This window comes from Arctopsyche grandis, chromosome 8 (assembly GCF_051622035.1).
Source record: "Arctopsyche grandis isolate Sample6627 chromosome 8, ASM5162203v2, whole genome shotgun sequence".
Classification (NCBI taxonomy): Eukaryota; Metazoa; Arthropoda; class Insecta; order Trichoptera; family Hydropsychidae; genus Arctopsyche; species Arctopsyche grandis.
The window spans coordinates 6,241,825-6,268,971 of NC_135362.1; the positions used below are offsets into that span (position 1 = coordinate 6,241,825).

Genomic DNA, 27,147 nt, shown 5'->3' on the forward strand with positions numbered 1-27,147 from the left:
TCATATGCATACCTTGAAAGCTTCTCTGAATTTGTTCGACATGATGTGATACAGCACCGGGTTTACCGTGGTCGAAAGGTAGTACAGAACCCCGGAAACATACGTCATGATGGCGTAGATCGTCAGCATGGTCGGTGAGATGGCCTGATGATTGCTGCTGGTCCCGTAGATCGCTACCAGCCTCTGGGCGTGAAATGGAGCCCAGCAGATGAAAAAAGCGACGACAACAGCCACTGTTAACATATAAATAAACGGTTATAAAATATAATTTATTTTACATACATATTTTCCCATGCATATATACAAATATACCAGGAAGGTTTAACAGGTAAACCCCAAATGCGCCTTCCTGGTCCACATAATTATTACATAGATACATGTAAATCTAAATATCTGACATCTATGGTCAGTATACATATATTACAAACATCGTATTAATACGATAAATAACGAGGAATAACTTTCATGTAACAATACGAATTTTATATTTGATAAACAACCACAGAGACATCTATGGTGAGCAATATGGCGAAACCTAAGATATAACAATAACTAAAGGTTCGCAACAGAATATTAGGAAGGAAACGTCAATTTTACAGGAATCGTTTCAATGAAAATCAGAAAAATTGGCAAATTCTGATAAGAAACGATCGACCTAGACAAATCAAGGTCTGGCCAACGGCGAGACTTAGCGGGGAATCGAATTCGTAACATCAAGTACGAAATAATTCAACATTCACCACTAGACCACGCCGCTGGTTAATTAACCCCTTTGAGATACGAATATGTGTCAAGCGTAATTACTAGTTTATATTTTATTTGAGTACCTTGGGTGACTAGCCAGGTTAACCTGGGGGAGTTTTGAAATGTGAGAGTTTCTTTAATGTGAAAGCACATGCTACGTACATATGTACTGTACATGTGTCAATGTGTGGTAGTAGCCTCAATAGTTGTTTTTGAAAGTTAAGGTAATTCATAGAATTAAATTTATTTCTTCATTGCAGATCTGTTATTTGTATGATACAATTTCATTTTTATATACATACTTATCAAATACCTACATGTATACATATATAAATTGAAACGGGATCAAACGACTTTTGAGGAATCTCCTCATTCTAAAATTCCACTGAGATTGTTCTCGACTTTGGGAAAATTCGCTTTTGAGGTATCATCAAGAATTTCAACTGTCTATAAGCTCGATCGCTCTTTTAGCTGGTAAAGTATTGTTACGTACGCCGCGGATTAAGCGAATAGAATCCTAGAGACAAGGGTCATCTGTTATCGGATTAACTAAGTGCTTGCACTTAGACCAACAGATATCTGTTATCGGATTAACTAAGTGCTTGCACTTACTTCCAGGATTATATCTGGACTCTAAGTGCATTTAGGCTAAACAATGACCGTTATTAGTTATTTCTCAGAATCGGTACGGGGAGACCCAATTTCGTGGAAATACATATCCGAATACGTGACTATACAACAGGTAAACAGATTAGACGTCCTGAGAGATCGACCCTTTATAAGGCGGTACGTAGGCGATATCTTGTCATTCTGGACTGAGCACTGCCAGTGCGTGTATCTCCTTAATCATCAATAAATGCTGTAAAACGACTGTTGGCCTTTTACTTGGATCCACCACCCACCTCTACGCAACAGTATTATACATATTTTGCTGTAGCGCTGAAATGGTGTCACGACAAAACATCCTCGGACAAAACGAATATTTTGCGATTATTGATTGAAATGAAATCGCAAATCGGCAAACGAAACGGATATTGTTTTTTTTTTTTTACTTTTAATTTATACCAGGAAGGCCTAACAGGTGACCCCAATGCGCCTTCCTGGCCAGAAACATTGTACATTTGATACAAATATTATTAGTATTATACAAAGTAAATAAATACATATCAATTAATATCCACAGAGACATATGTATATTGGTCAAATCTGTAAATTCGCAGCATTTTAAACAATTCTGTAAAATCAATTAACATCTACATAGACGACTTGAATTTTTACTTATAGAAATTTAGAGTAGATTTTAATCAACCCATAATTCAGAAATAATAGATTTACTATATACGTATTTTTTTATGTTTAATTTATACCATGAAGCCCTAATAGTAAACCCAATGCACATTCCTGGCCAGAAAAATTGTTCATTTGATACAAATATTATTAGTATTATATAAAGTACATACATACATATAAATTAATATCCACAGAGACATCTATGGTCAAATTTGGAAATTTGCAGCATTTTATACAATTCACCGAAATTCGAGATTGCTGAAAATTCGAGATTTTACGAGAAAATAGGTAAGGTTGCTGATTTTTTGAAACCGTTTTAATGAAAATCAGTTAAATTGGCAAACTCTGATAGGAAACGATCGACCTGGAGTCACAAATCTAAGGTCCGACCAGCAGAAACCAGTGGGATTTTAACCCGTGACCGTCTATTTTAAGCATTATATGCTAACTACTAGTCTATTCTGCTGATTAAATTAAAATACTCATACGATTAAGAAATGTTTTAATATAGCTCGGTCGTTTCCTGGTTCAAGGCCTGGCTTGACCTCGATTGAAGATAACTTATTCGGAGTATTTCTGCAGTGCTGCTGGTCAGAAACCAGAAAACAGTGAGATTTGAAACCGTGATCACTCTGTTCAAAGCATTATATGCAAACTACTAGTCTGTCTAGACTGGTTTGTGGTTTACTATACGTTTTTTCGTAAAAAAACATTTTTTCGTTTTTGAACACACGAATTTTATATTATGTCACGCTATTATTTTTTCCGTGGACATTATGTCGGGTATTCATTTTGTCGGGGACGTAGTGTCGTTCGCCGTTTTGTCCGGGAACATTTCATCGTGGAACCTGCTGAAATACATGCATATATCGAAATAAAATTTTTGTATTTAATAAAATTAGTATTTCTCCGAAATTTTAATAAAAATATGTAGCTAAATTACAACTTTTACTATCAAAATCAAGAAAAAATTGACGATTTTGAATTCTCGTCAATAAATTGAAACAAATAAATCTCGTAGATAAAAAATTTTAATACTAAAAAAAGATTTCGGTATAAATCGCTTGTTTGGAGACAGAAGGCATTATTCAAAATCCGTGTAAAATTTTCACCAGTTTTATTTATATCAATATGTTTATATGTACATACATATAAACATATTTATCAATTCTAGCCAACCAGGTTTCGTATAACTTCGAAAAGTATTAATTGGAAAATTATTAATATTACATATATTTATTTAACTTTATATTCGTAAACATCAAAAACTTATGCGAAATATGAAAACCGTATTAAAACTGCGTGTACAGAATTAATGTCCGATAAATTCTACAACTCCTGTTTACTTGAATAAAATCAATTAAAAACTGAAAACATAAAATTCGAACGTGACCTTCATCAAATATTTATTTCGAGTTGAGAAAATTCAACTTTATAAGGGTAATGTAATTAAACATACATATGTCTTAGATAAATATACAGACATATAATACGACAGCAATCTAAACGTTTTATAACCATATTTAGTATATGTACTAGCTATTGATTTAGTTCAAAACCGAAATTAATTAATGGTGAAGTCTGGTGTGGAAACGGAAGTGCTGACATCGTACGTGTGTAAATATGTGCACATATGTATGTATGTAGGTACGTATGTATGTTTGGATTAAAGATCGATATTCCTCGTAATGATATATGTATTCTAAAATATTTATAATAATTTCGTGGAAATTTTCACAGGTCACGGAAAGCGCTGAGAATTTTTTTCCCAGAAAGTATGTAATATTTAATAAAGACAAATTTCATTATGTTTTATTGACACTTTTAATATTGCTATAAATTTGGGGAGCATTTACCTATGTAAGCATTTAAAAATAAAGTAACAAATTTCTTTTCCGCGAAAATTCATTCAACTGAGTACATATGTAGATATTTATAGGTATGTACGTTCAAGGGAATTTTGCTTATATTAAACACAAATTTTATGTTTTTTTTTTTTATTTCCCTTTGAGGAAAAAATTTAGAGAAAAAAACAGGCACTACATAAAAATAATATCATACAATATTTAATATACCCTTTTTCCCTTCTACATACATATTATATATCTCCTCCATATTATTACAAACCTCCTTTACGTTTCACTTACGATTACAATTCAGGAAAAAATTTGCTTCTTTACGATCGTTTTCATACTTTGCCATATTGCTCATTTTGGTCATCAATATAAGTAAATTGATCCTCCGCCATTACGATATAGATAAAATATCGCATAAGACACGTTTGAAGTTTGCAAATTCGAAATCTGGGTGACGTCTATGTAGTCTTTAGTTTTATACATAGATGGCGGTAGTAAAATTAAATTATTGGTATTTTTATTCAAAATAATTGTTGCATGTACATATGTCCAATGTATTTTGTTTATAGAAAATTTTTAAAAATCAAATATATTTTAGATACATTGTACGTACATATTTGTATGTATGTACAATGTATATATGTATATAAATTACACCCAATTCGCAAAAATTGCTCATCCCATGATATTGTCAAAAAAAAATGTCAATTTTAGGAGCATTCTTATAAAAAAACTGTGCCAAATTTATTAATTATACTGAGCAAAAAAAACTGAATTTGCAAAACGGAGCCAATCAATTTGAAAAACAATCAAACCCATTGAATTCGAATATGATAATTATTTTTGATAATGAAATCGGTCGAGTCGAACCGAGCATCCTTCCTTTTTGCAATATTTGCAGACTTTCTTAGTCGCCACATAGGTACATACATATATTCCGATGCGGTGCAAACGATCGAAAAGCGCCAGACAGACTGAACCACAGATTAACGACACGAGTACCTTATGCGTGCGCACTGCTCGCACTTACACTAAGCGAAATCTACCCGAAGTCCCGACATACCTACCCTGTATACGTTCTGTGCTTCTGATACTTAAGTTCCGAATTTTCCCTTATTAAATTATTAAAAACTCGCCAGAAAGATCCAACTCAATTTTAATAATTACCATTTTAATAATTGCATCTGTGCACATCGAAAGGTTACTCGTCATCTGATGTGCAATTTTTCATTCGTGAAGTCGAGAATTGCGTTTAAAGCAGCCATCGAGTTAATCTGTGGTTCAATCTGTTTGGCGCTTTTCGATCGTTTGCACCAAACCCCATATATTCATATTCTCGAATCTTTGATTTAAAAAGCAGTTGTTTTTATTACCGTTTCCTGATTTATTTTTATAACAATTACTAGACGTGTGGCAATTATATCGTTTTTTTACTATAGTTGTGAATTTTGCTAATTATTTCTTCGTCAATCGCTATACTACTTGCCTCATTTAAAGTTCTTGGGTTCCTTGCTCTGAGTATGAATGATAGTGATCCCAAAGTTGAAAACTTGATGACTAAGTTGAAAGTTCTGCATAGCGATATTTCTCCTACAGTAAATCTTGCTATTGCTGGTATCGATTCTGGTGTTGGTGTATCATCGAATCTCATTTTGAATTTATTAGATTAATTGCAAAGTAGAAATGGGTTTAATAGTAAGTTTTAGTTTTCTGCTGTATGTATTTTGGTATCTGATTCAGAAGCAGATCAAAGTTTGATCTACGGGCAAACAAGATAAAAAATATGGTGTTTCCTTTAATAAAAGTCACTTGAATTTAAATTTGATAGAATTTATAATTATTGTTACAGTCGTGACACTTTAACAAATGTTCACTTCAATATTCAATATGTCTATAGAAGTTAAAGTTACAAAAACTAGTTTTAAAAAAGGTTTTACAAAGGTTACACTAGGGCTTTCACAAGGGTTTCACAAGGATTTCGCTGGGTTTCACGAGAGGAGTTGAGTAGAAACACAATATAACGTCTGTGTCGTTCAGCGTAATGTGATTAGTTCTAACTTGATCGTCTCCCTTTATACTAAAATGATGACGTTATTTGTATGATGATTAGTTTCATTTTAATGATAAGTGATTTCCGCTTATCTTTATATTTGCTATTTTTCTTGGACAAGTTGCAATTGATTTCATTCTAGAGTTCTCAGAACTGACAGCGCGAAAGCGTGGGACTGCATGTCCGTGTACGTGCCTAAACAATGGGGAAGTAAACGAACGTCGAGGATGCAGTGAGTGACCTGCTCTTTATAAGCAGGTACTTAGGCCATATCTGAGTGCATTCTGGACGAAGCACTGGCAGTGCGTGGATCTCCTTAATCACTCAATAAATGCTGTGAAGCGACTTTGACCTTTTATTTGGATCCTCCAACCACCCCTACGCAACACTATTTATTATTTTTGAGGTCATAACTAGAGGTAGGATAGTCACAGTGCTATCCATTGTTCGGCAAACCTTTAACAATGCATTTACAACCTTTGAACAATACACGGCCCCCTCAGGCTCCGGTGACTAGTCATAACATCATGTACATTTTTTTCCTCATATCTCTGTATTTTTGACCATTGTGGCACATTAGAGACTTCTGTAATGCCATAATGGTCTAAACTTAAACTTAAATAAATAAATAAATTGAGTATTATAGGTAGAATCAATAGTCCAATGTTTTTTCTGTTGATTCAGATATACATATTACCGCTTTAAAATACTTTAACTATCTAGCGAGCACCTGTAGTTGGAAAAGACGTTCTGTATCATGGGGATACATTTTACTTTATGCATATTTCTATTGTACATGTGGACATACACACATCTAATACTTTAGATTGTTCTGCCATATTTAAGCTGTTTAAAACCACTAGTATTTCATATTTCAAGACAAACAGATACTGAAACAAGACTCTTAATTCGTTCATAATGTCTAATGTGTCTCCAATATCTATGTAGAGTTGCTGGTGAAATTAAATTCTTCAATGTAAACTCTGCTAAGCTAGTTGAGTGGTTGCTGAGCTACGCCAGTGGTTGATTTTATCAATTATAAATGTCAATGATTTTTCCATCAAGATGTAACAGGTTGTTGTTATTATTATTATGACGTTTTGATTGTATTATTGGCCACAGAGACGGGTTAGAGCTCTCTGTAATATCACTGTGGCTAATATGTATGTTAAAAATAAAAATAAATAAAATAAGCTCCCTGAACTTTATATAATTGATTAACTCAATGATACAATAGTAATTACTTCGTGGGGCGTACTTTAATAATATCTTATATTTGACTATAGTGCTTTTTTACCTTTTCGGTTTGTAAACAAATTTTATTCCGTTTTATCGGACGTAACGACGCGTAAAACGTTTGTGAAGTTGGACTCAACAGGACTTTTTTTTTTTCTTGTTCTTCCTTTACCAAAGTAAATTTTTATACGCCTGCACGCACGTACGTGATGTTTATATGTATTGTGCTTTCTTCCTTTGTATCTCCACTCTTCTCGGAATGTAAAAATAAATGTCCCGTTTTGGGTCTGTGAGAGCAATCGTATTAAAGGGAGACGGGAAACTCAACACTGTCTCCTTGCGAAGGAATAAAAGGGACTTAATGTGGCGTGAAGTCTGAGGACAATGTGAAAACAACACAAAATATCCTTTTTCGGATGAAAATCATGCGAAAATCGAGTTTTCCGCAGACAGGACATACATATATTCATGTTGTATACGTACATATGGGCTATTTATTATAGCCGATACAAAGCCTGAGTGAAACTGGCAAAGATGTAATGCAACAGGTTAGATTTACATACATTCGTTTAAAAAAAAAAAATGCTCGTACAGAGTTGGTGTGGCACGTACTCTCTACGAAAAGTGTTCCAATATAATATGTACATATAATACTAGTTTTATGCCCGTTGAAAATTCAACGGGTGCTTTCGGATTAATACATGATTTAAAAAGTTACAATATGAATAGTAATAACTAGAGACACGTATTTTGGGCATTTTGCTATTAATGCTTAATTGATGCTAAAATTCGGAATAAATGCTAAATTCGTAAAATATTCTAAAATAACAAAAAGTGAAATTTGCATATAATTTATAAAATTAATACAATTTAGAAGGGTCGTCAGCCCTTTGCCGGATAAAACATTTGAAATTGAGGGGATAAAACAGAGCTTGCAGTTAATCATAGACGGTGTTTTTCCTGTCGAAATCAAGCAACTGCTTTTGTCTACTACTGTAAACAAAAGAAGACAGTTGGAGCTATGTATGTATCCAAAAGGCTGGTCAAAAAAGCGTCTTAAAACTATACTCGCACTCAATACTAAATGAGACAAATCTATTCCTCCAAACATACGAGTAAACCATGCAGGTACAAAATCTAATATTAATGTTAAAAAAACAGTTTTTTAGAAACCTTCCATTGTTTAATGTATTAACACAGGCTCAATGTTTGGAAGGATATCAGCACTTTTTTAGGCAATGAATAGAGAATATAAAAAGTGAATCCACGCCGGATATATTGCTTTTATTGATGGCAACAAAAATTAAATATGAAGAGTTTGGTTGTGCAGCTCTAAAATTTATTTGGTGTCCCGTCAATAGCGTGGATGTTGTAAGGTATTTTAGTAAATACAATATAATTGTTATCGATTAGTGCTTCCAATCCCGGAAGATTTCTTCAGCACCGGGATTGTAGTGCTAGAAATTTCCGATCCCGGGATCCCGGTGCTAGCACCGGGAAATCAAATGTATAACAAAAAAAAAAAGTTCAACTGTATATTTCAAAACCGTTCAATTGCATTTTGCAAAATCTCTCGATATTTCTCATATAATTCTCATATTGGCGTTCTTGTTTTGAGAATTTGGCTGCATTCTTTAAATTTTCGGTTCGCATCCCTTTGCTAGATTTCTAAGATGAAATAAAAAACCTAACACTTTGATTCATTGATTCGTTTTTTACAAATAGTTTGTACCGTCTAGTAATTATTCTTCGAAACAGTCCACCTAATATAAAAACTGCAATTACATTGATTTTATGTAAAAAAATTCGGATGTGACCAACCCATGACTTTATCTATGTAATCACTAGAGTTAGGATAGCCAAGGGGCCGCTCATTGTTCTATTGTTGTAAAACCTTTCTAAAAAAGGTTCGGCAAACCTTTAACAATGCATTTACAACATTTAAACAATGCACGGCACCTTCTGGGTCCGGGCTTTAGTAATCACACATATCGGCTATGAGCATTTTCTATACAAATTGAACACAAATATTGGGAAAATTACACAAGAGAAAAGTTCTACTTCCGGTTTACGAATTATGACCAAAACCTTATCAACTCTACATAAAGAATACACATATAAATTTTCAGCTTAATATGTTCAGAGGTGTGGAAATAATCGTGGTCACAACATTTTTGACATTTTTGAGAAAAAATCCCACCTCTGGTTTATTGTATTTAGTATTTTTCGCAAGCCAGCGTCAAAACGGGTCAGAGAAAACAAATGGACTATGCTTGTAATTGCCCATCCCACTATTGTTCATTATATAATGTTGTTTTATGATTTTTCCTTATTATTTTTGTAAAAATAATATTTTTAAAGAAATTTTGCCAGCACCGTAATCCCGGGATTCACGGTACCAGAAAACACCGGGATCCCGGGATTGGAAGCCTTATTACCGATCTCGCACGAATCTCAAAAAAAGAATCTATAGAAATATGCTCCATATTGAGTTTTAATAAATTTTAATTGGTATTATATTTTTATATTCATATTTTTTGTATGTAATTTTAATTCCAAAACATTTTTGAATTTTTCTATTATTTTTTAATTGTTGTGTTGTCTTTAAATTGTATATATGTATATAAATTTTATTAAAATTCATCGAAACTCTTCATAAAAATAGATGCTAAAATTGACAAAAATAGATGCCCAAAATACGTGTCTCCAGTAAAGTCACTGTTCGACAAATGACGAACAGTGTTATTACTAGAAACACGTATTTTGAGACTTTTCTTATAGATCTATGCCCGGTAAATACGAATCTGGTAAATTTAATAAAATGTTTACTATTAGATTAGTCATGTTTAAACGGTTTATATAACAAATACCGAGCGAAGCCGGGTAATACAGCTAGTTAAATATATTTAAAAGGTATTTGAAAAAAATACGACCGCGTGCGAATCGAACACAGGACCGACACATTTCCTTTATTTTTTTTAATTAATAGCTTAATATGCCATAACCAATGTGATGATATTACATCGGGCACAACACTAGTATTAAATATAAATTAAAATATTTTTTTTCTTTCATTTTATAAAGAACAATAAAAAATAATAGACATAAAGGAAATCCAATTCTCGGCCGATTAAAAAATTGAAATTTTTTGACAAGTATATAAAAAATCGAATATAATTTTACTAATCAATTCAAAGTTTCAATATGTTATTAGCAACATTGTTTATCTCCGTATTTCATTTTTTATTACAAGATTTTTTTAATAATTTCACCAACTGTGTATTCGCAGTAGAAATTGCAATTTATAGTCAAATTTCATAAACCGGTAAACGGTAAATTATTTTTCCTTCTACCGGTACAACGGTAGTAGGTATAAATATAAAAAAAAAAACATGAAATAATATTTAAATTTTATTTTTTATATTAAAACCCTAAAGAATACATATTTTCTTTTGAAATTGTTGGGTGCGCTCGTTGAAATTTTTCAATTTTTCACATACTTTTTAACTTTCCAAGCGAATTTTTAATTTCAGATCAAGTTATTCGATCATGAATTCAATTATCTTCACTTTTATGTAACATTGTGTATTGAAGCACACGCAACGATCACGTTTTCATTTTGATATTATTCGCCTCCAACCGAAAATTCTCATGTTCTTGGAAAATCTATGAAAACTTTTCAAGCATCGGCACGCAAAAAAATCGTTAATGTAGCGTTAAGGCTTTGCAATAAAATATGTAGGTACATATTTATTTTCATATAAATACGGCATTGAAAAATACACACACATACATACATACATACATATGTATATACCTATACGAATATATTTACCTATACATATACATATGTACATATCTTGTTTATACCAAACGGTTTTTATTTGTTGGTATTTGTGGTGTATCGAAAAGTATGGGGATTTCGAAAAACCAAATTTTAGAATACCAGGAGTATACTTTATGCATAGGAGTGTGGCGTGACGATAGATCGTGTCGAGGAGACGCAGGGAAGCGGGGTAGCGGGGAAGCAGGGGGGGGGTCTGGAACGTCTGACATGTTCTCCTGATATTTGGCACCTGACTTGGAACTGGTGGCGTCAGCGTCAGATGCGCTGCGTGGGAGCATACACACATACACACATCCACGAAGACACACACACACACACACATTATTTCATCTTTCGAATGTGTGAACGACGCATCAACACACGCGTACGCCTGTAAATTGGGTACCTTGCATACATATGAAAAACGGTTAGTATATATATCAGTGGCGTGCGGTAAAACTATCTCTCCCCCTGTCGTACATCCTCACTTAATTTGCGCGAGCAGGATACAACAGGAACAAGAGGAACAGGCTTTTTCTGCCGTATCCTGCGCGCGCACATTGAACAAGGCTGTATGACAAAAATAATAGAGATAATTTCACCGCATGCCACTGATATATATTATATATACATAGTACCGTTTACCATGCACCCTTTTGTTTTGATGTTTCGACTTAAGATCTTTTGATTTTCGATCTTTGCCTTCCGATATTTGCTTTTTCGACCTTTTCACTTTCGGTACCGTGAGGTAGACCCCTGTAAATTACCTTACACTATATTTATATATCGAGATAGCCAGCAGCATAGCTCGATCGTTAAGCTTCTGCTTAGCGTCGAGAGGCGCCGGGGTTCGATACCTGGCCCGGGCCTCGAATGAAAATGTATTTTTCAGAGTATGCTGTTGGTCAGACCTGGATTTGTGACTCCAGGTTGATCGTTTCCTATCAGAGTTTGCCAATTTTCTCTGATTTCATTGTTGAAACGGTTCCCGGAAAAAAAATTGGCTAAAAATCCTTCCTACCTACTATGTCACCACTATTTGATGTATGATTAATGTACAATAAAATTTATGTACAATTCATAGATGTTTTACAGTGTCTCGTAATTCAACGACTTATTCAATAAAAATGCTGCATTTGTAATTGTAATTGAAATTTGTAATTGGCCAGGAAGGCACATTGGGATTTACCTGTAAGGCTTTCCTGGTATGTATGTAAAATAAAAATAAAATAAAATTTATATATAACACATAACTGTATTTTAATTCGTGTATCAATTCCTTTCCGAAGCCACCCGTTGAAATCAACGGGCACAGCACTAGTAATATATATAAAAAAAACCGGACGCAATGTATGTATGTTTGTGGATATTTTATTTTATTAAATTTTATACCAGGAAGGCCTTACAGGTAAACCTCAATGCACCTTCCTGGCCAATTACAAATAATTCAGTATTGTTATTTATTATACAAGTCGCTGAATTACGAGACACTGGCTTAAACTCACAATCTAACGACACATCTATGAATTGTACTACATTTTTATTGTAAATTAATCATACTCAAATAGTGGTGACATAGTAGGTAGGAAGGATTTTAGCCAATTTTTAATCGGGAACCGTTTCAACAATTAAATCAGAGAAAATTGGCAAACTCTGATAGGAAAAATTGGCAAACTCTCGATCGACCTGGAGCACAAAAATCCAGGTCTGACCAGCAGCACTACAGATATACTCAGAAAAGCTATTTTCAATCGAGGTCAGCTCATGGGATTGAAGCCAGCGCCTCTGGGTGTTAGGCAGAAGCTTAACGACCGAGCTATGCTGCTGGCTAATATGTGGCGGACGCGTCGACCACTCGCGTCGATGAGACACGTGGAATCGGGAAGCGGGGAAGTGAGGAATTGGGAGCGGGCTTGGACATGTGCTCCTGATATTGAGCGCCGAGGAACGTCAGGCCGAGTGAAGCAGCGTCAGATGCGCTGCGCTGGAGCGTACACACATACACACATCCGCGAAGACACACACACCTTCATTCATAATTTCGAACAGGTGAACGAGTCGGATCAGTGAGCGTGTAATGCGCGCACTCAACTTTTTTCTATTAATCCGTGAACACGCGCGCCTATAAATTACATATAACTTTATTTTAATTCGTGTATCAATTTTCTAAAAATAATAATTCGAAACGTTAAAATTCACACCGAACACACTGAAGTGTATTTGCTAAATATTCTTTTCATAAAAGCATTTCCATTTAGAGTATCTTTTCCTGAAACGTAATTGAAAGATATCGATTACTACATAGAGCAAATTTATATATGTATAGGTATGAAATATTGTAAAACGAACCGAACTTGTTTATACGGTGCGATATTATTGACTTTGCGAATTTATGCTGAATTAATCCCAACCATTGTAGATTTGCAAATTTAACGAAAGTTTTCACGATAGTATTATAATTTTAGCCCAGATTTAACTTACACATACATACGCAGGGCAAATCTACTGACGTAACTTACGCCCTTTCGTACTAACGTAGGGGAGCAATGTGAAAACTGTGCTATAAACAAATATTTACTTCTAACTAAATATGTACACTGTGAAACCTTTCTTTTCACTGTCACATATGTAGATCAGTGTTTATTTAAAAAATTGACGTTGTCGTGCATTTCTAGCAAACTTCAGCACAGAATTCCGAGCCTTTTTAAAACACGAACAAACATATACGTATGTATACATATATAGTTTATTTGGTACCGTGAGAAGTTCCACCTACAAGGTTTTTCAGACAAGGCTTATTTTGGTCCTTCCATGTTTTCGATAAATCCGTCTTTGACTTGCCGTACTGACGTCATCTGTCATTGTTTGAGTTTTTAGGTTTAATTTGAAAGACAAAACTTTACCATTCAGTTTTACTTTCGAAAATATTCAATTAATATAATAACCGTGTTGTTCTATCCAAGACGCAATGGACCTGTTTTGTTAATAAGTTTGTTGGAAAAAAAGTTATTTGCAGAGTAACAATTATAATATGCTCACAGTTTAATATATGTATTTCGTCATACTTCCATTGCTAATAAATGATTTTAATACAAACACAAAATTACAAAGTACATATAATATATTTTCTATTGTTAATTAAATATCCTTACAAAATAAATTTAATGAGATTCTTGTGCTTGTTTTGATGAACATTTTTTTTTTAAATTCGGTTCAAATCATGCGAGATATACTCTTAAGTCTGGAGCTGCATTTACTATATTTCTATATTTGCCTTTTATAAAAATATACGAAAAAAAAGCTCTCTCAACCAGTTCAGTGCTAGTAAACGGCAACAGAAATTTATGCGCTTTGTCACCAAACTGTTGATATTAAAAACCTTATTTTTTTTTAATTCAGTTTTTAAAATGCTATCACTTGAAAATTCAATCACGTTCTCCTTTTTCTTGATTGATAATGACGAGCTGTCCGAAAATGTTCATTATCAAAAGGGTTTGAAACACAATTGTTTGCTTCTTCTGGTTTGGGAAAGCACTGTGTAAGGTTTCAAATACTTCAGGTTGTTCATTTTCGATACACAGCTTCCAAAAATCTAATTTTCCAATCATACTTTCAATTTTATCCGTAACATTAAAGATCGTTATCGAGCTCTTTTGAAGTGTCAAACTCAAGCTATTTATTTATTGGAGTGCTAACAGAGTAAATTTAAAAATGCACTCCATGCCGGATCAGAGGAAAACGGTAGATTTTGCCAGATTTTCGATAATTGACTACATATTGACGTCGACTATGATTAGTTTAGATAATATTTATTAACTATATAAAAAATATTATAATTTTTATGATTGTAAATCATTTATTTCTGCATGTCTGCCATTACTGATTTTTTTTCGCGTACCACTAACCATCAACCGCGGACTACAGGTTGGGAACCGCTGAACTAGAGGTACTAGTCTCTTAAAATCTTTTAGCTAAAATTAAAAAGAAATCAAAAATTCGATTACAATTAATTGAAGTCATTGTCCATATTGGTATTGTTCACTCAAATTAGCGAAGGTCGGAAACCGGAATCAGCCCTATCTGAGGTAGTGGTAGTGGATTGTTACGGTATGGTTCGTCGAGTCGTTCGAATGTTCGACTGGAATCGAATCGAATGTTCGAATGGAATTTTGCATTCTTGATCGATTTTTTGACAAATCATTCTTTTTTAGAAAGAATTTTAATTGATTCATGATTTGATGAAAGCGCTAGAACTTGTAAAGATAGCGGTCATTAATATAATCATTGATTCGACCAATGAATCAATCGATTCATGATTACTCTATTCCTAGAAAAATTCTAAACGGTTTAACTTTTATACCTACATAAAACGAGATTAATTTTTGTATAAACATATGTAAGTACCAGCAATTAATCAAACATACCAGTACATAGAATACAAATGGAGACATATATGGTCAAATAAAAGTTTTTGATTCAACAAATATGCAAGAAATATATTATTTTATTTTATTTTATAACATATTAGCCACAGTGACATTATGAGTACTATAACGCTTCACTGTGACCAGTCACACAATCATAACATCATAATAATAATAACCTTTATCATAATAATAACTACCTATTATATGTTAATGGAAAAATCATTGACCTTTATATATACATGTTTTGCCCGGGTGGTTTTACCCGGCTTCGCCTGGTATTTTTAATATAAACCGCTTAAACATGACTAATCTAATAGTAAACATTTTATTAAATTTAATTGATTTCTTTAGTTTTATTTTATATAAATTTATTTGAATATTCATTTGTTTTTTTATTAAATTGACTGTCACGAACAAACAAACACATATACTAAGTCTCTTTCGAAATTATATATATACCAGAATCCGGCAGCGCCCTCGGCACCCTCCGAGGGCTTCGCCCTGGGTGCCTTCACCCCCTGGGCCTTCGAATCCTTTGAATCGAAAAAAAAAAAAATCAAATCGGCGCCTATGAATCGAAAAAAAAATCGAATGTGTTGTTTCCAACCAACCAACCAATGCTACATATATACAAAGTCTCTTTCGAAATTATATATTAGATATAATTTGAAAGAGACTTTGCACATATGTAAATATGTTTGTTTGTTTGGTTCCGTGACGTCATCGAACAATTCAAAGTTTCTATGTCGACGTTATTGATATTGTTGAAAATTTTTTTTTTAGATTCAAATAAATTTAATAAAAAAACAAATTAATGTTTACTATTAGATTAGCCATTTGTTTAAGTGGTTTGTATTACAAACACTGAGCGAAAAACCACTATTAATTGATAAAATCAACCACGGGCGTTGCTCCACAACCACTCAACCTTCTATTTAAATTTATTAAAAAAAACGTTTTAGATTTTGAGCATTGTTTTTAATCTATATACACACATACATATACCATACCTATATTGCAGTAAGTAATTGGCATTTGAAGAGGCAAAATTGATTTTACTAAAAAGCACGAATTCTAGTTACTCCCACTACCTATTACTTACAATAGAAATTAAATGAGTGTAGAAGAAACTTGGCGTAGAAACAAGATCTTTGATATCTAAATAATTTTAATTAAAGTTCAAAACGATCACTTTCAAACGACACTTTCATTTGAATTTTAATGAAAGTGTTACCGCTATCTACCTATATATACACACATACATATATACATGTTTGAATACTCTTCTCTTTGACAAAACTTTGACCTTTCAATTCGAGAAACCCCAGCTGTTATTTCAATTTGATTTTTAAATTAGGTGATTACGAGACGCTCGAGTTCTCAAGTGAAAAGTTTCAAACGAGAAATACAACCTCGGAAACGGTGACATATTGTTACATTTCGTACCCATTCATATACATATACACAAAGTCATAGTCTGACTTGAGACATATGTATATTTTAGGGATATTGTCCGCGAAATGTTGCTTTCGCTCATTGTTTTCGAGAAGATGTTGTCTGCCTCCACTACTCGACTAGATATTCTATTACGAACGGCGAAATTATCACGAACGATAGAAATGTACATTTAAATATTCGAATAGATACATAAGCTATAACTTCACAGGAGACTACATTTCACGGTGATTAATCCGATCGGAATACTTATTAAAGAATCTGGTTTAAGCCTAAAAGCAAAGTTTCTCACCTTGGAAAATTTAGTGCTCGCTCTGAAATTTCTCCTTTTCCTCTGTATAATAATCCTCAATAAATGAAGGCGCCTTATATTACTCACTTTTGTAAATAGTCACTCTATTAAACGTCCATTAACAGTTTTAAGACCAACACAAAATAATCAACCATAAAATTAAATTAAATTTTCGTGAAAAATATACATATAAACAAAATTATCGGCTTTGCCGCCGTCTCCATGTATTTTAAATAAATAAAATATCTCTTTGAATTTAATTTCGATTATGTATGTACATACATTCTAAGTCCTCTGTGTTCTTTGTATGAATACTCAAATGCTTCACAATGAAATAGCTACATTTGTTTGTACGAACTTACAGTAAATCTCCATCAGAATAGTAATAAGCTATATTGTAATTATTTATAAAGACAATTTTAAAACATTTGAACTCTCGATTCGAATATTAACTAATTTTAATGCCTATTTTATTATGAATTCATAAAAGTAAGTTTTAATGCGCTCAGATATATGTATGTATGTCTGTATGTATACATGCGCTAATACTAGGGATTACAATACTGGTTCTATAGAAATCAGTTCTTCCAAAATTAGTTCTACCGGTTTTTGGGAAAATTTTGAGCTTAGGTAGTACTGGTAGAAAAAAAGTGTGTGTATTTTGGATTTTTTGAACACCGCTAGTCTTAGGTTACTGAAATACTAATCGATACGACGAGGTTTTTTTTCAAATTTTTAATTGGACCGGAAAAGGTACCTTTTTTTTGGGATTGTATTTTGGGATTGTCCTAATGAGTATCCGTCCTTTCTAACATTTAAAATTTTACGTTGTTGAATTGTTTTTAATTCAGAAGAAAACGTGGTATCCATTAAACTCTAAGATGATTTTATTAACATATAAGTTTTTGGCAAATGTCTGAAATGCTGAATAATTTACCCCATTCGTTTAAAATAAAGCTTTATGTATAGACATACATATGTACATATATGTACATACATATATTGGATGATTGCATAATTTCTTGCCCGATTTTTATAAATAGCGGTAAACATTTACCAACAGTAAACGGACACGAACTTATGCAATCATCCAATATACATTTTTTTTCCCTCTAATATAATCTAATTTTAATTCCTAATACAAATAATGGAAACCACCGTTAAAATATCCTTCATATGACACTACACTGTTTAGAATCATAGATAAAACTACTACATTTTTTAGAATCATAGATAAAACTCTTGCAAATTACATAGGTCCAAAATATTAAATACATATATTGGTAGAATAATGCAATACGTTATTATTTTTTCAATTCACTGATGAAAATCTTGTTGGTATTTGAAAATCTTGTTGGTAATCGCTTGCTTAAATATTTAATTTAAGCGAGCAATTTAAAATCTTTACAATTCGAATTCATTTTCTTCTATTGAAGTTCCAAAGTTAAAATCCAAATCGTTCCTAAGTTAAAACCCGTGAATGATTTCCGAGAGATCTGTAGAGATTAACTTCATAGCTGCTGTTAAGTTAAAATAAAGCTCCATGTTTCTAACACTCTATATTAATATATAAATTGTAGTACATATTATAATATATAAATTGTCTGGAATATTCAAAATGATGAAATTAAATTGAGAAATAAACGTATAATTGCTAATAAAGAACAATTTTTGTTTGACATTCAAATGTATGTACTTACAATACATTAATAGTAATATATTATTATCATACCTCGAAAAGATTGACGTGTATTGACCTTAAAATTTTATTTTAATCATTTTCAGTCACAAATTCTAGTATATTATTAATATTTTAAAAACATATACCTCGTCGAATAAAATATGAAATACCGTATCGTATCATCGAATGGAATCAAAATTAATTATGAAAAAATATACATACATTTTCAAGTAAAATTTTGGTGAATGCGGATTTCTTTATTTGAATAAACACAGACAGGAGATAATTTTTTCGGAATATAAAAAAAAGGTTTGCGTTCTTCGTATTTATAAAATGGCGCTCGTTTTGTGCAGACCAATTATTTTTTCTTGGAAATTTAATATTTTTCTTTATAATTTCAACACATTCTCCACGAAAAGCGGTAAATTTAAGTATGTATTAAATTTATGATAAAAGGCAAGTAAAATATACCGAATATTTAAGAATGTATTATATTTATGATAAAAGGCACGTAAAATATACCGAATATTTATATAATAATAAATAACAAATAGACTAACATTGAGACGTATTTAATCTTCTGTCAAAATTATCTCAGATATGATCTCGTTTGGGAAATTTCTCCTTTCATTCGTGTGACTTTGATATAATTAATCATGACGAGCATAATTTTGATGGATATAATAATTGAAAATCCGTTGTCTCTTGGTGAAATATTAGAGAATGGTTCAACTTTCATTGCGTAAAATTAGAATGCTTACACTGGAATTGTAAGCTTTATGGCGAAATTATTTAAAATAGCTTAAATAAAGGCAAATATCAAAATTTTTCCTTTTTTTCATTAGTTCGAACGATTCAAGGGACTACAAAATAAAACGGATATGATTTTTTTTTAGATTTGTTTTTTATTCAATTTCCGCCACTTTGAATATTCTCGTAGGCATATAAGACAGAATTATTGATGTGTGAGCCGAGCTGTATTTGTTCAAGACAAACACAGAGTTTCAGTACTGGAATTAGCTCGACAATATATGTATATGTATATATATATATATATATGTATATATATATATATATATATATATATATATATATATATATATATATATATATATATATATAAATATATATATATATATATATATATATATATATATATATATATATATATATATATATATACATTGCCTTGCATATATATATACATATACATATATGCAAGGTCTTTAAGGGGCGATTGCTAATAACAGTTAATTGCTAATACTGCCCAAGCTAAATCTGGTATGTTAGTATTTTTTTACTTATCTACGTATGTCTTATTTAAATATTTATCCAATCAAATAAATACAAATAGAACCATCTCTATCAACAGAAAAGAAATACTAGAGGCATGCGAAATTTTCAAAAATTTGTCAAGTAGGAAAAAAAATATTTTTCACAAGGTTTATTTTAAGGCTTACTTTGCTAATCGGTCAGACAATATTTCCTACATTCTTCCGATAGCTTTAAAACTGTGCCATTTTGCGAGGTTTGGCCGGTAATTCAGATTTGTGTTTTGTTTTTTATTTTTATTAAGTTTCCTTACATTTGCGCTCAATGTGTATGGAAAATGCTGTCAAAGCCGGCATACGTGAACGTGTATGTATATTTAATTATCGAATTTTGTTTTGTAAGCTTTTTATATTCCTCAAAAACATAGATAAAGTCATGGGTTGATTACATATGATTCTTTTAATATATACATATATGTATACATTTTAGGGTTTCTGTATTCCTGGACTTTTTCAATTCCCGGGACACGGTATGGACCCCGGATGCGTTCCCGGGATTCCCGGGATCCCGGGACACATGTAAAAAACATTTTTTTTTCAGTTTAATATATTTTTTATTAATAAAAAAAATATTTATTTACAAAATATAAAAAAAAGTAAACAATACATAATATTATATATCTATTAACTGGAAAAAATGTAATTATAAAAGTAAACTTATTTAAATAAGCTTCTTAATAATACTAAAATATTTAAATGAGAATCCGAAAGCCTATTTCTATATTTGGTACAAAAATTTTCAGCAATGGAAAAAACTCTTTCAGTTTCAATCAAAGTTGATAATATTTAACGATTCTTTTTGTGTATTTTATTTATTATTTGCCTTCGCGCAGTCTTGAAAATGTTGTATAATCGTTTTTTTTTTTTTTTTGATTTGTTTAAATCAAATTCCCGGTATTCGAGATAAGAATTCCTGGGTCACGGGACAACAAAAATTCCGTGAATTCCCGGGAATGTTTGTCCTGGGTCGACCCGGGTCAGAAACCGTAATACATATTATAGTGAGTCAACAGTTAAGGAAACAAAAATTAAACTTTATAAAGCCGTATAAATTGAGTTTTAACAAATGTTGATCTAATATTCATGTAAAGCAGCAGACATCTATGTACTCGAAAATCTACGGATCTCTTGACCATAAATTAAGTAAATACATGTGAATATGCGTGTGTACTATATTACAGACAATATTCCAATGAAACTGATTGGTAAAATAATATCGTTGATAAAATTTCGTCAATTCCTTTTAATATGATGAAACATTAAACCTTTGCGATAGGAAAGCATTATACATATATAATGATTGACTTGATTTTAATTCGAGAAGCGAACAAGATGCTTTTGAACTAATTTCGTCTTAAAGAAAAAGATCCCCGGCAATAGCGATCCATCGTGACGAACAAACGAGTCAACTGAAAATCTGGCGAGTAAATACTAATAAATAAATAATTTCTTGTAATGTGTACGGAAGAAAGGTATTCTACAAATAAATAATGTAAAAATAATTATATCCCTATTCGCTTGAGAAATGCTTCCGTTCCATTTCAATTGTGTATAGCAAATGTCTTTTTTGTAATCTTCAAACTAATTTTTTTCAAATAATATTTCAAATAATATTCAAATAATATTTTTGGCACAGCCGTTAAATAAATTACACGAAAAAAGGAGAGTTTTGGACACTGTATAAGGAGCTTGTGGATGGTGGACAAAATTTTTTTTAATATTTCCGTATGAACCGACACCAATTTGAAACAATACTGGGTAAAATAAAAGCACAAATCACCAAAAAATCTACAAAATTTAAGGAAGCATTGTCAAAAAGTCATTGTCAGCGCCAAAACCATGTCGAAAGATTGAACAGCTGTCAACTGTCACTGTCGATAATTGGTCCAAAACAGCAAAGCGGCAGACTCACGTAATTCGCGTGTATATCTCCACGATGGCCAAAAAGACGGATACGATACGTTGACGGATGTTGCTGTAAGGTATGAACAGGAAATGTCGGGTACTGCTATAAGCCTGCCGTGGCGTAAACGTGACGGTTGATATGAACATACCCATACAAAATTTACCAAAGAATACTTTTCGTACGGCCGGATACCTGCTGAAGTCGGTACGTGCCGACTAGGTATGAACAGACCTTAAATTGTCGGGGTTGGTATTATTTAAAGGTTAGGTTAGGTTAAGTTAAGGTTGAACCTATCCATTTAAGATTAGGTTGTTAGGGTTGGTAGTACATTGTAAATTCATTTTCTGTTGCAAACCTTGAGCTATTGTTATATCTCAGGTTTTGCCAGATTTCTCACCATAGATGTCTGTGGTTATTTATCGAATGTAAAAATTCGTATTATTACATGAAAAATGATATTAATCGTATTTATACGATGTTTGTAATAACTAATCTGCAATGTCACTATGGCAAATTTGTAAAAAAAAAAAAAAAATTTAAATTCACTATCAAATTTTATTTTTGTTACTGGCAACCAATTTGACGTTTGATTTGCCGTACAGACACCGATTCTATCGTGCAAGCTCTTTTAGAGAGGGGCACTCTTTTTATTTGCAGGGCGAAATGTTTTTGAGATGGTCATTTGCATATTATGTCGTGATAAATTTGTCTATTTTACCGGGCCGATAAATGGTACCCATAGAGATACAGTATAGCTTTTGGAGTTCTTTAATTCTAAACTTGTTCTTCAAAGTTAAATATATGTACGTATGTAAGTTCTTAGAAGATAAACACAAGTTCATAAATGCGTACGTTTAAAAGTCTCAATTTACGTGAAATTGTATTAAAACTATTTTTGAACTTGGGCATACTTTATTCGTGCTGAAATTTGATTAAGAACCTACAAACTATTTTACCAATATCAACAATTTCAAATTGAAATTAATAATATTAATTTCTGAAGAAGTTGAGCATCAAATAGAATTACTACAGTCATCGACCCGAATCCATAACACAATTAAAATACCGTCTGTATTCAACTGGGGAGTAACGTTATATGCTTTTAGTCTGTTATTGTTATTACTTTATCGTTTACTATACATAAAGTAAACAAAATGAACAATCACTTCATTCGAATCAGTGGAAAATCGGCCAATAAATGATTGCTTTTATTATATGTACATACAAATACATATAATGTGTGTATTTTAATTAAATGGTCAGTTAATTTTGACAGTAACTTTGTAATTTGACATTTCAATTTCTGTTGTTCTATATTACACATAGTAAAATGATTTTTTGAAGCCGAACTTTCAATTTATTTGAATTTTTTCATGCCGCGATTTAAATTGAACCTTTGTGCGGCACCAATACTCGCACGAGAATAATTCTAATTACCCATCAAATGAGCAATCTCTACCCTTGATGGGGCTGTGAAAATTCCAAAAAGGAAATGAATAACTCTGAAACAGAAGCGCTAAATAAATATTAATTTTAAATTTAAAAATAAAATTTAAAAACCACCAAAGATTGTTTGAAAACGGTTAATTTTACAGTTACCTAAATATGTCTTAATTTTAATTTCGTCCCAGGAAGTTGTTTATATAATTTAAAAATCTAAATGACTTTCTTTATAAATAAGAGAATTTTAATGAGACTTAAAAATAATTTAATTGAAAATTTTCTGAAAATATCAAATGACTCCAGGCTGTTTATTACAATATACATACATACATCGTATGTATGTACAATAGAATTGATTGAATGCAATTTTCCAGGAGTTTTTACTCAAAAAATATTTAATAAAAATATATGAAAATATTTTCATACTCCTGGCTTTTTAAATAATCAATATGTACATACCTGTTATCTAAATACATCTTATATATGTGATCTTAAAAGGAGCATAAGCTAAAAAAAAATAATAACATTATCCTTTCTGCTTATGATCTACCAGGCTACTAGTTTCGTACTCGGTTCGAAATACAAATAAACGAGCAATTATTATATGATTGTCAATTTTGATTTAATAAATTTAGAAAAATTACCAAAAAAATGATTTAAGCAGTTTTGCGATTTTGCTAAAACTTATTTCAAAGTTGAACCGGCAGATTCAATTCTAATCGGTCAACTAGGTGATTAATTGCTCATATATGTATAAACAGAACTAAACTAAATATGATTGCAAAAAGGTAAAAGGAAGACCTCATGGAAGATGGGTAGAGGAAATAAGAAAAAGGTGTGGAGTAAGTTGGATGAGAGTTGCGCAAACAGAGACGAGTGGAAGCGTGTTGGAGAGACTTTCATCCAGCAGTGGATGGCGAATGGCTGTAGATGATGATGATATATACAATAAGGCAGTGCTACCCAAGCTTTTCCGAACAGAAAATAATATTTCGGTACTACCTAAAAATCATTTCAAATTTTTTGGAATAGGTTGGAATCCCCCCAATTCTTCGTACTGATTATATTCAATGGTTAAAAATTTAAGCTAAAATCAGGTTCATCATTCGGCCTTACAGCGAGTAATTAAAGCAACTAATAATAATTATTATAATAATAAGATTAATTAATTAATTAATCAATTTAATCTCTATTAAAGGCGGTCGGTGGAATAGTTCCATCCATCGAACATACAGCGAGGAGTTTAAATGAGAAGACGAAGCAGCAAGAAGACAAATAGAAGATAAAAATACACAAAGACGTAGAAAGGCCGCCTCATCCTGAGAATGGCCTCAAAAAGTTATACATATAAGACAAACTATCACTAAAAGAAAGATGAAGGTCAAATTTTCGCTTTCTTTAGAAAAACAATACTAGGAACGTATAGTCACACAATTCTTGGAAACGATTTTTCGAAACACGCATTATGTTTTTTGAAAAATTATATAGGGCTCGTAGTTATTATTTTCATTATTTACATTTCATAACTTTTATTTAAATTTATTTACTACGTTGTTATTCGCGGAAAGGAATTTGTATAGCACTGAATGAAGAATTTAATAAAGCTATGCCTCTCCGGCCTTTTAACATCCTGTCTGGCCTTACAGATACATGTTTACAATAAAAAATAATTAAACTTTTGACTACAAACATTAAATATTTCAAATATTTGTTCTAAAACAATAAAAAAAAAACACTAAAAACTCACCTAGCATTTTCAGAACACGCCTCGACGATTGACTGGTACTACGACGAGTTCCATTCGCCTTGCCAGTTGTGGTCCTCAACGGTCTGGTACTCCTCTCCCTCTTCATCATGTCAGAGCTGCGCAACCTCAATCCAATTAAGGCATAGAGCACGGTGATGAGCGTCATCGGCATAAAGAAGAAGAGAAACGTTGAAATCTCAAAGCTGTGCTCTAACAAGACCCTTTTCTGGGTGCACATCACAATATCATTATGGGTCATGAGCCCGAACTGAAGAGCCTGTGGAATGGCGAAAGCCAGGGCCACTATCCAAATCCCCAAGATTAGCTTGATAGCTCGAGACAACTTGGACATGGTGTGAGACAAGAATGGATGGCATATTGCAACATATCTCTCAACGGTGAAAGCAGTTATGGTCAACACGGTAGCATTGGCTGAAGTTTCGGCAGCAAGTCCCCTCAGAACGCAAAACACCTCACCGAAAACATAAGGATACTTGGACCAGATCGAGTATATCTCCTGGGGCAGGCCTGTGATAAGCAAGAGCAGATCTGAGATGGCCAAACTGAATAGATAGTAATTGGTGGCTGTGTGCATTGACTTGTTCTTCGATATGACTATGCAGGTGCTGACGTTTCCCACTACTCCAGTCAGGAATATTATGGCATAGATGACTGTAACTGGTACTACTACGTAAAGTGGGTCTCTGTTTAGATCTGTGTCCTCGTAAGAGTTTGAATTCGATGGATCAGTGGTTGTATTGCTGATGGATGAGTTCTCTTCGAGATACGTGTACGTTCCCGTGTTGAACATTGTCGTTTCGTTCATTTTGGATATGCTGATTATTGCTTGATTATTGGAGCATTGTTTGACGTCGTTCCTTAGTTCTGATTGTGCTCGAATCGACTGAAAATGAAAACAAAGGTTGCTTAAATCTCAAATTTTAAGATTACAATATTTTCATTTTAAAATTACATCATTTGAGGTAATGATACAAAAATTTGTTTCCATGACTAATAGACACAAGGTTATTTCACATGAGATTGATGCTATATTTTAAAATTACCATAAAACAATGAAAACTTTTAATTTGTGTCCAACAATAACACAATTTCTTTTTGTTATATATATATATATATATATATATATATATATATATATATATATATATATATATATATATATATATATATATATATATATATATATATATATATATATATATATATATATATATATATATATATATCTAGTGGAATTTTCCCATGATCGCGAACCACATACATATATTGTTAGAAAAGTACATAATTATAATGAAAGTCACTTATTAGCTTGTCGACACGTTTTAATTGCTTTCTTCTTTGAAAACTTTCACCAAAAGTTTTCAGGCAAACAAAGTAGCAGTACAAGACATGGCTAGTTTTAAAAATAAGCCGAATGAGTTTTTATTTTTATTTGTTTTACAGTTTGAACCCATCTTGCGCCAACCTTCGTAATACAAAGATTTTAAAATAGTTTCAAACAATACTAAGATTATATCGGAAAATTATTCTTTCATATTATATAACACTAATCGCCTTTAGGGCTTATTATTTAAAAATTATTTTTATAATTAAAAATTAATTAATTTTAAGAATTAAAAGAAGTGACAGCAATTTATGAATTAAGTCTAACAGAAATAGTATTTTTGGAACTAATAATTGGACTTCCGCCGCTTTAAAATATAACGGCTCATATGTATATTATTATTATCATTATATTATATTTATTTATTTTATCATTCATTTATTATTATTATTATTAAAAAATGAAACATGTTCTACTTGTCATATTATTATATAACATGTCGAACGAAAATTGCTTCC

General features: G+C 32.0%; 1 protein-coding gene across 1 annotated transcript; it reads right to left on the reverse strand.

Annotated features, from left to right (window-relative positions):
* On the reverse strand, positions 1–26,002 carry LOC143915269 (pyrokinin-1 receptor-like). Its single transcript, XM_077435828.1, has 2 exons — positions 25,285–26,002; positions 1–233 (listed from the first exon to the last, which is right to left on the reverse strand). The coding sequence occupies exons 1-2, from the start codon at positions 25,877–25,879 to the stop codon at positions 1–3; spliced, it is 828 nt and encodes a 275-aa protein (XP_077291954.1). The 5' UTR covers positions 25,880–26,002.
* Positions 26,003–27,147: the final 1,145 nt, after the last annotated feature.

Bases quoted from the DNA above. Each gene is read 5' to 3' on its own strand.
- LOC143915269 (XM_077435828.1), bottom strand. From the start codon at position 25,879: ATGCACACAGCCACCAATTACTATCTATTCAGTTTGGCCATCTCAGAT. The intron at 234-25,284 runs GTGAGTTTTTAG...ATATGTTAACAG, and splicing joins GCGTGTTCTGAAAATGCTAG to TGGCTGTTGTCGTCGCTTTT.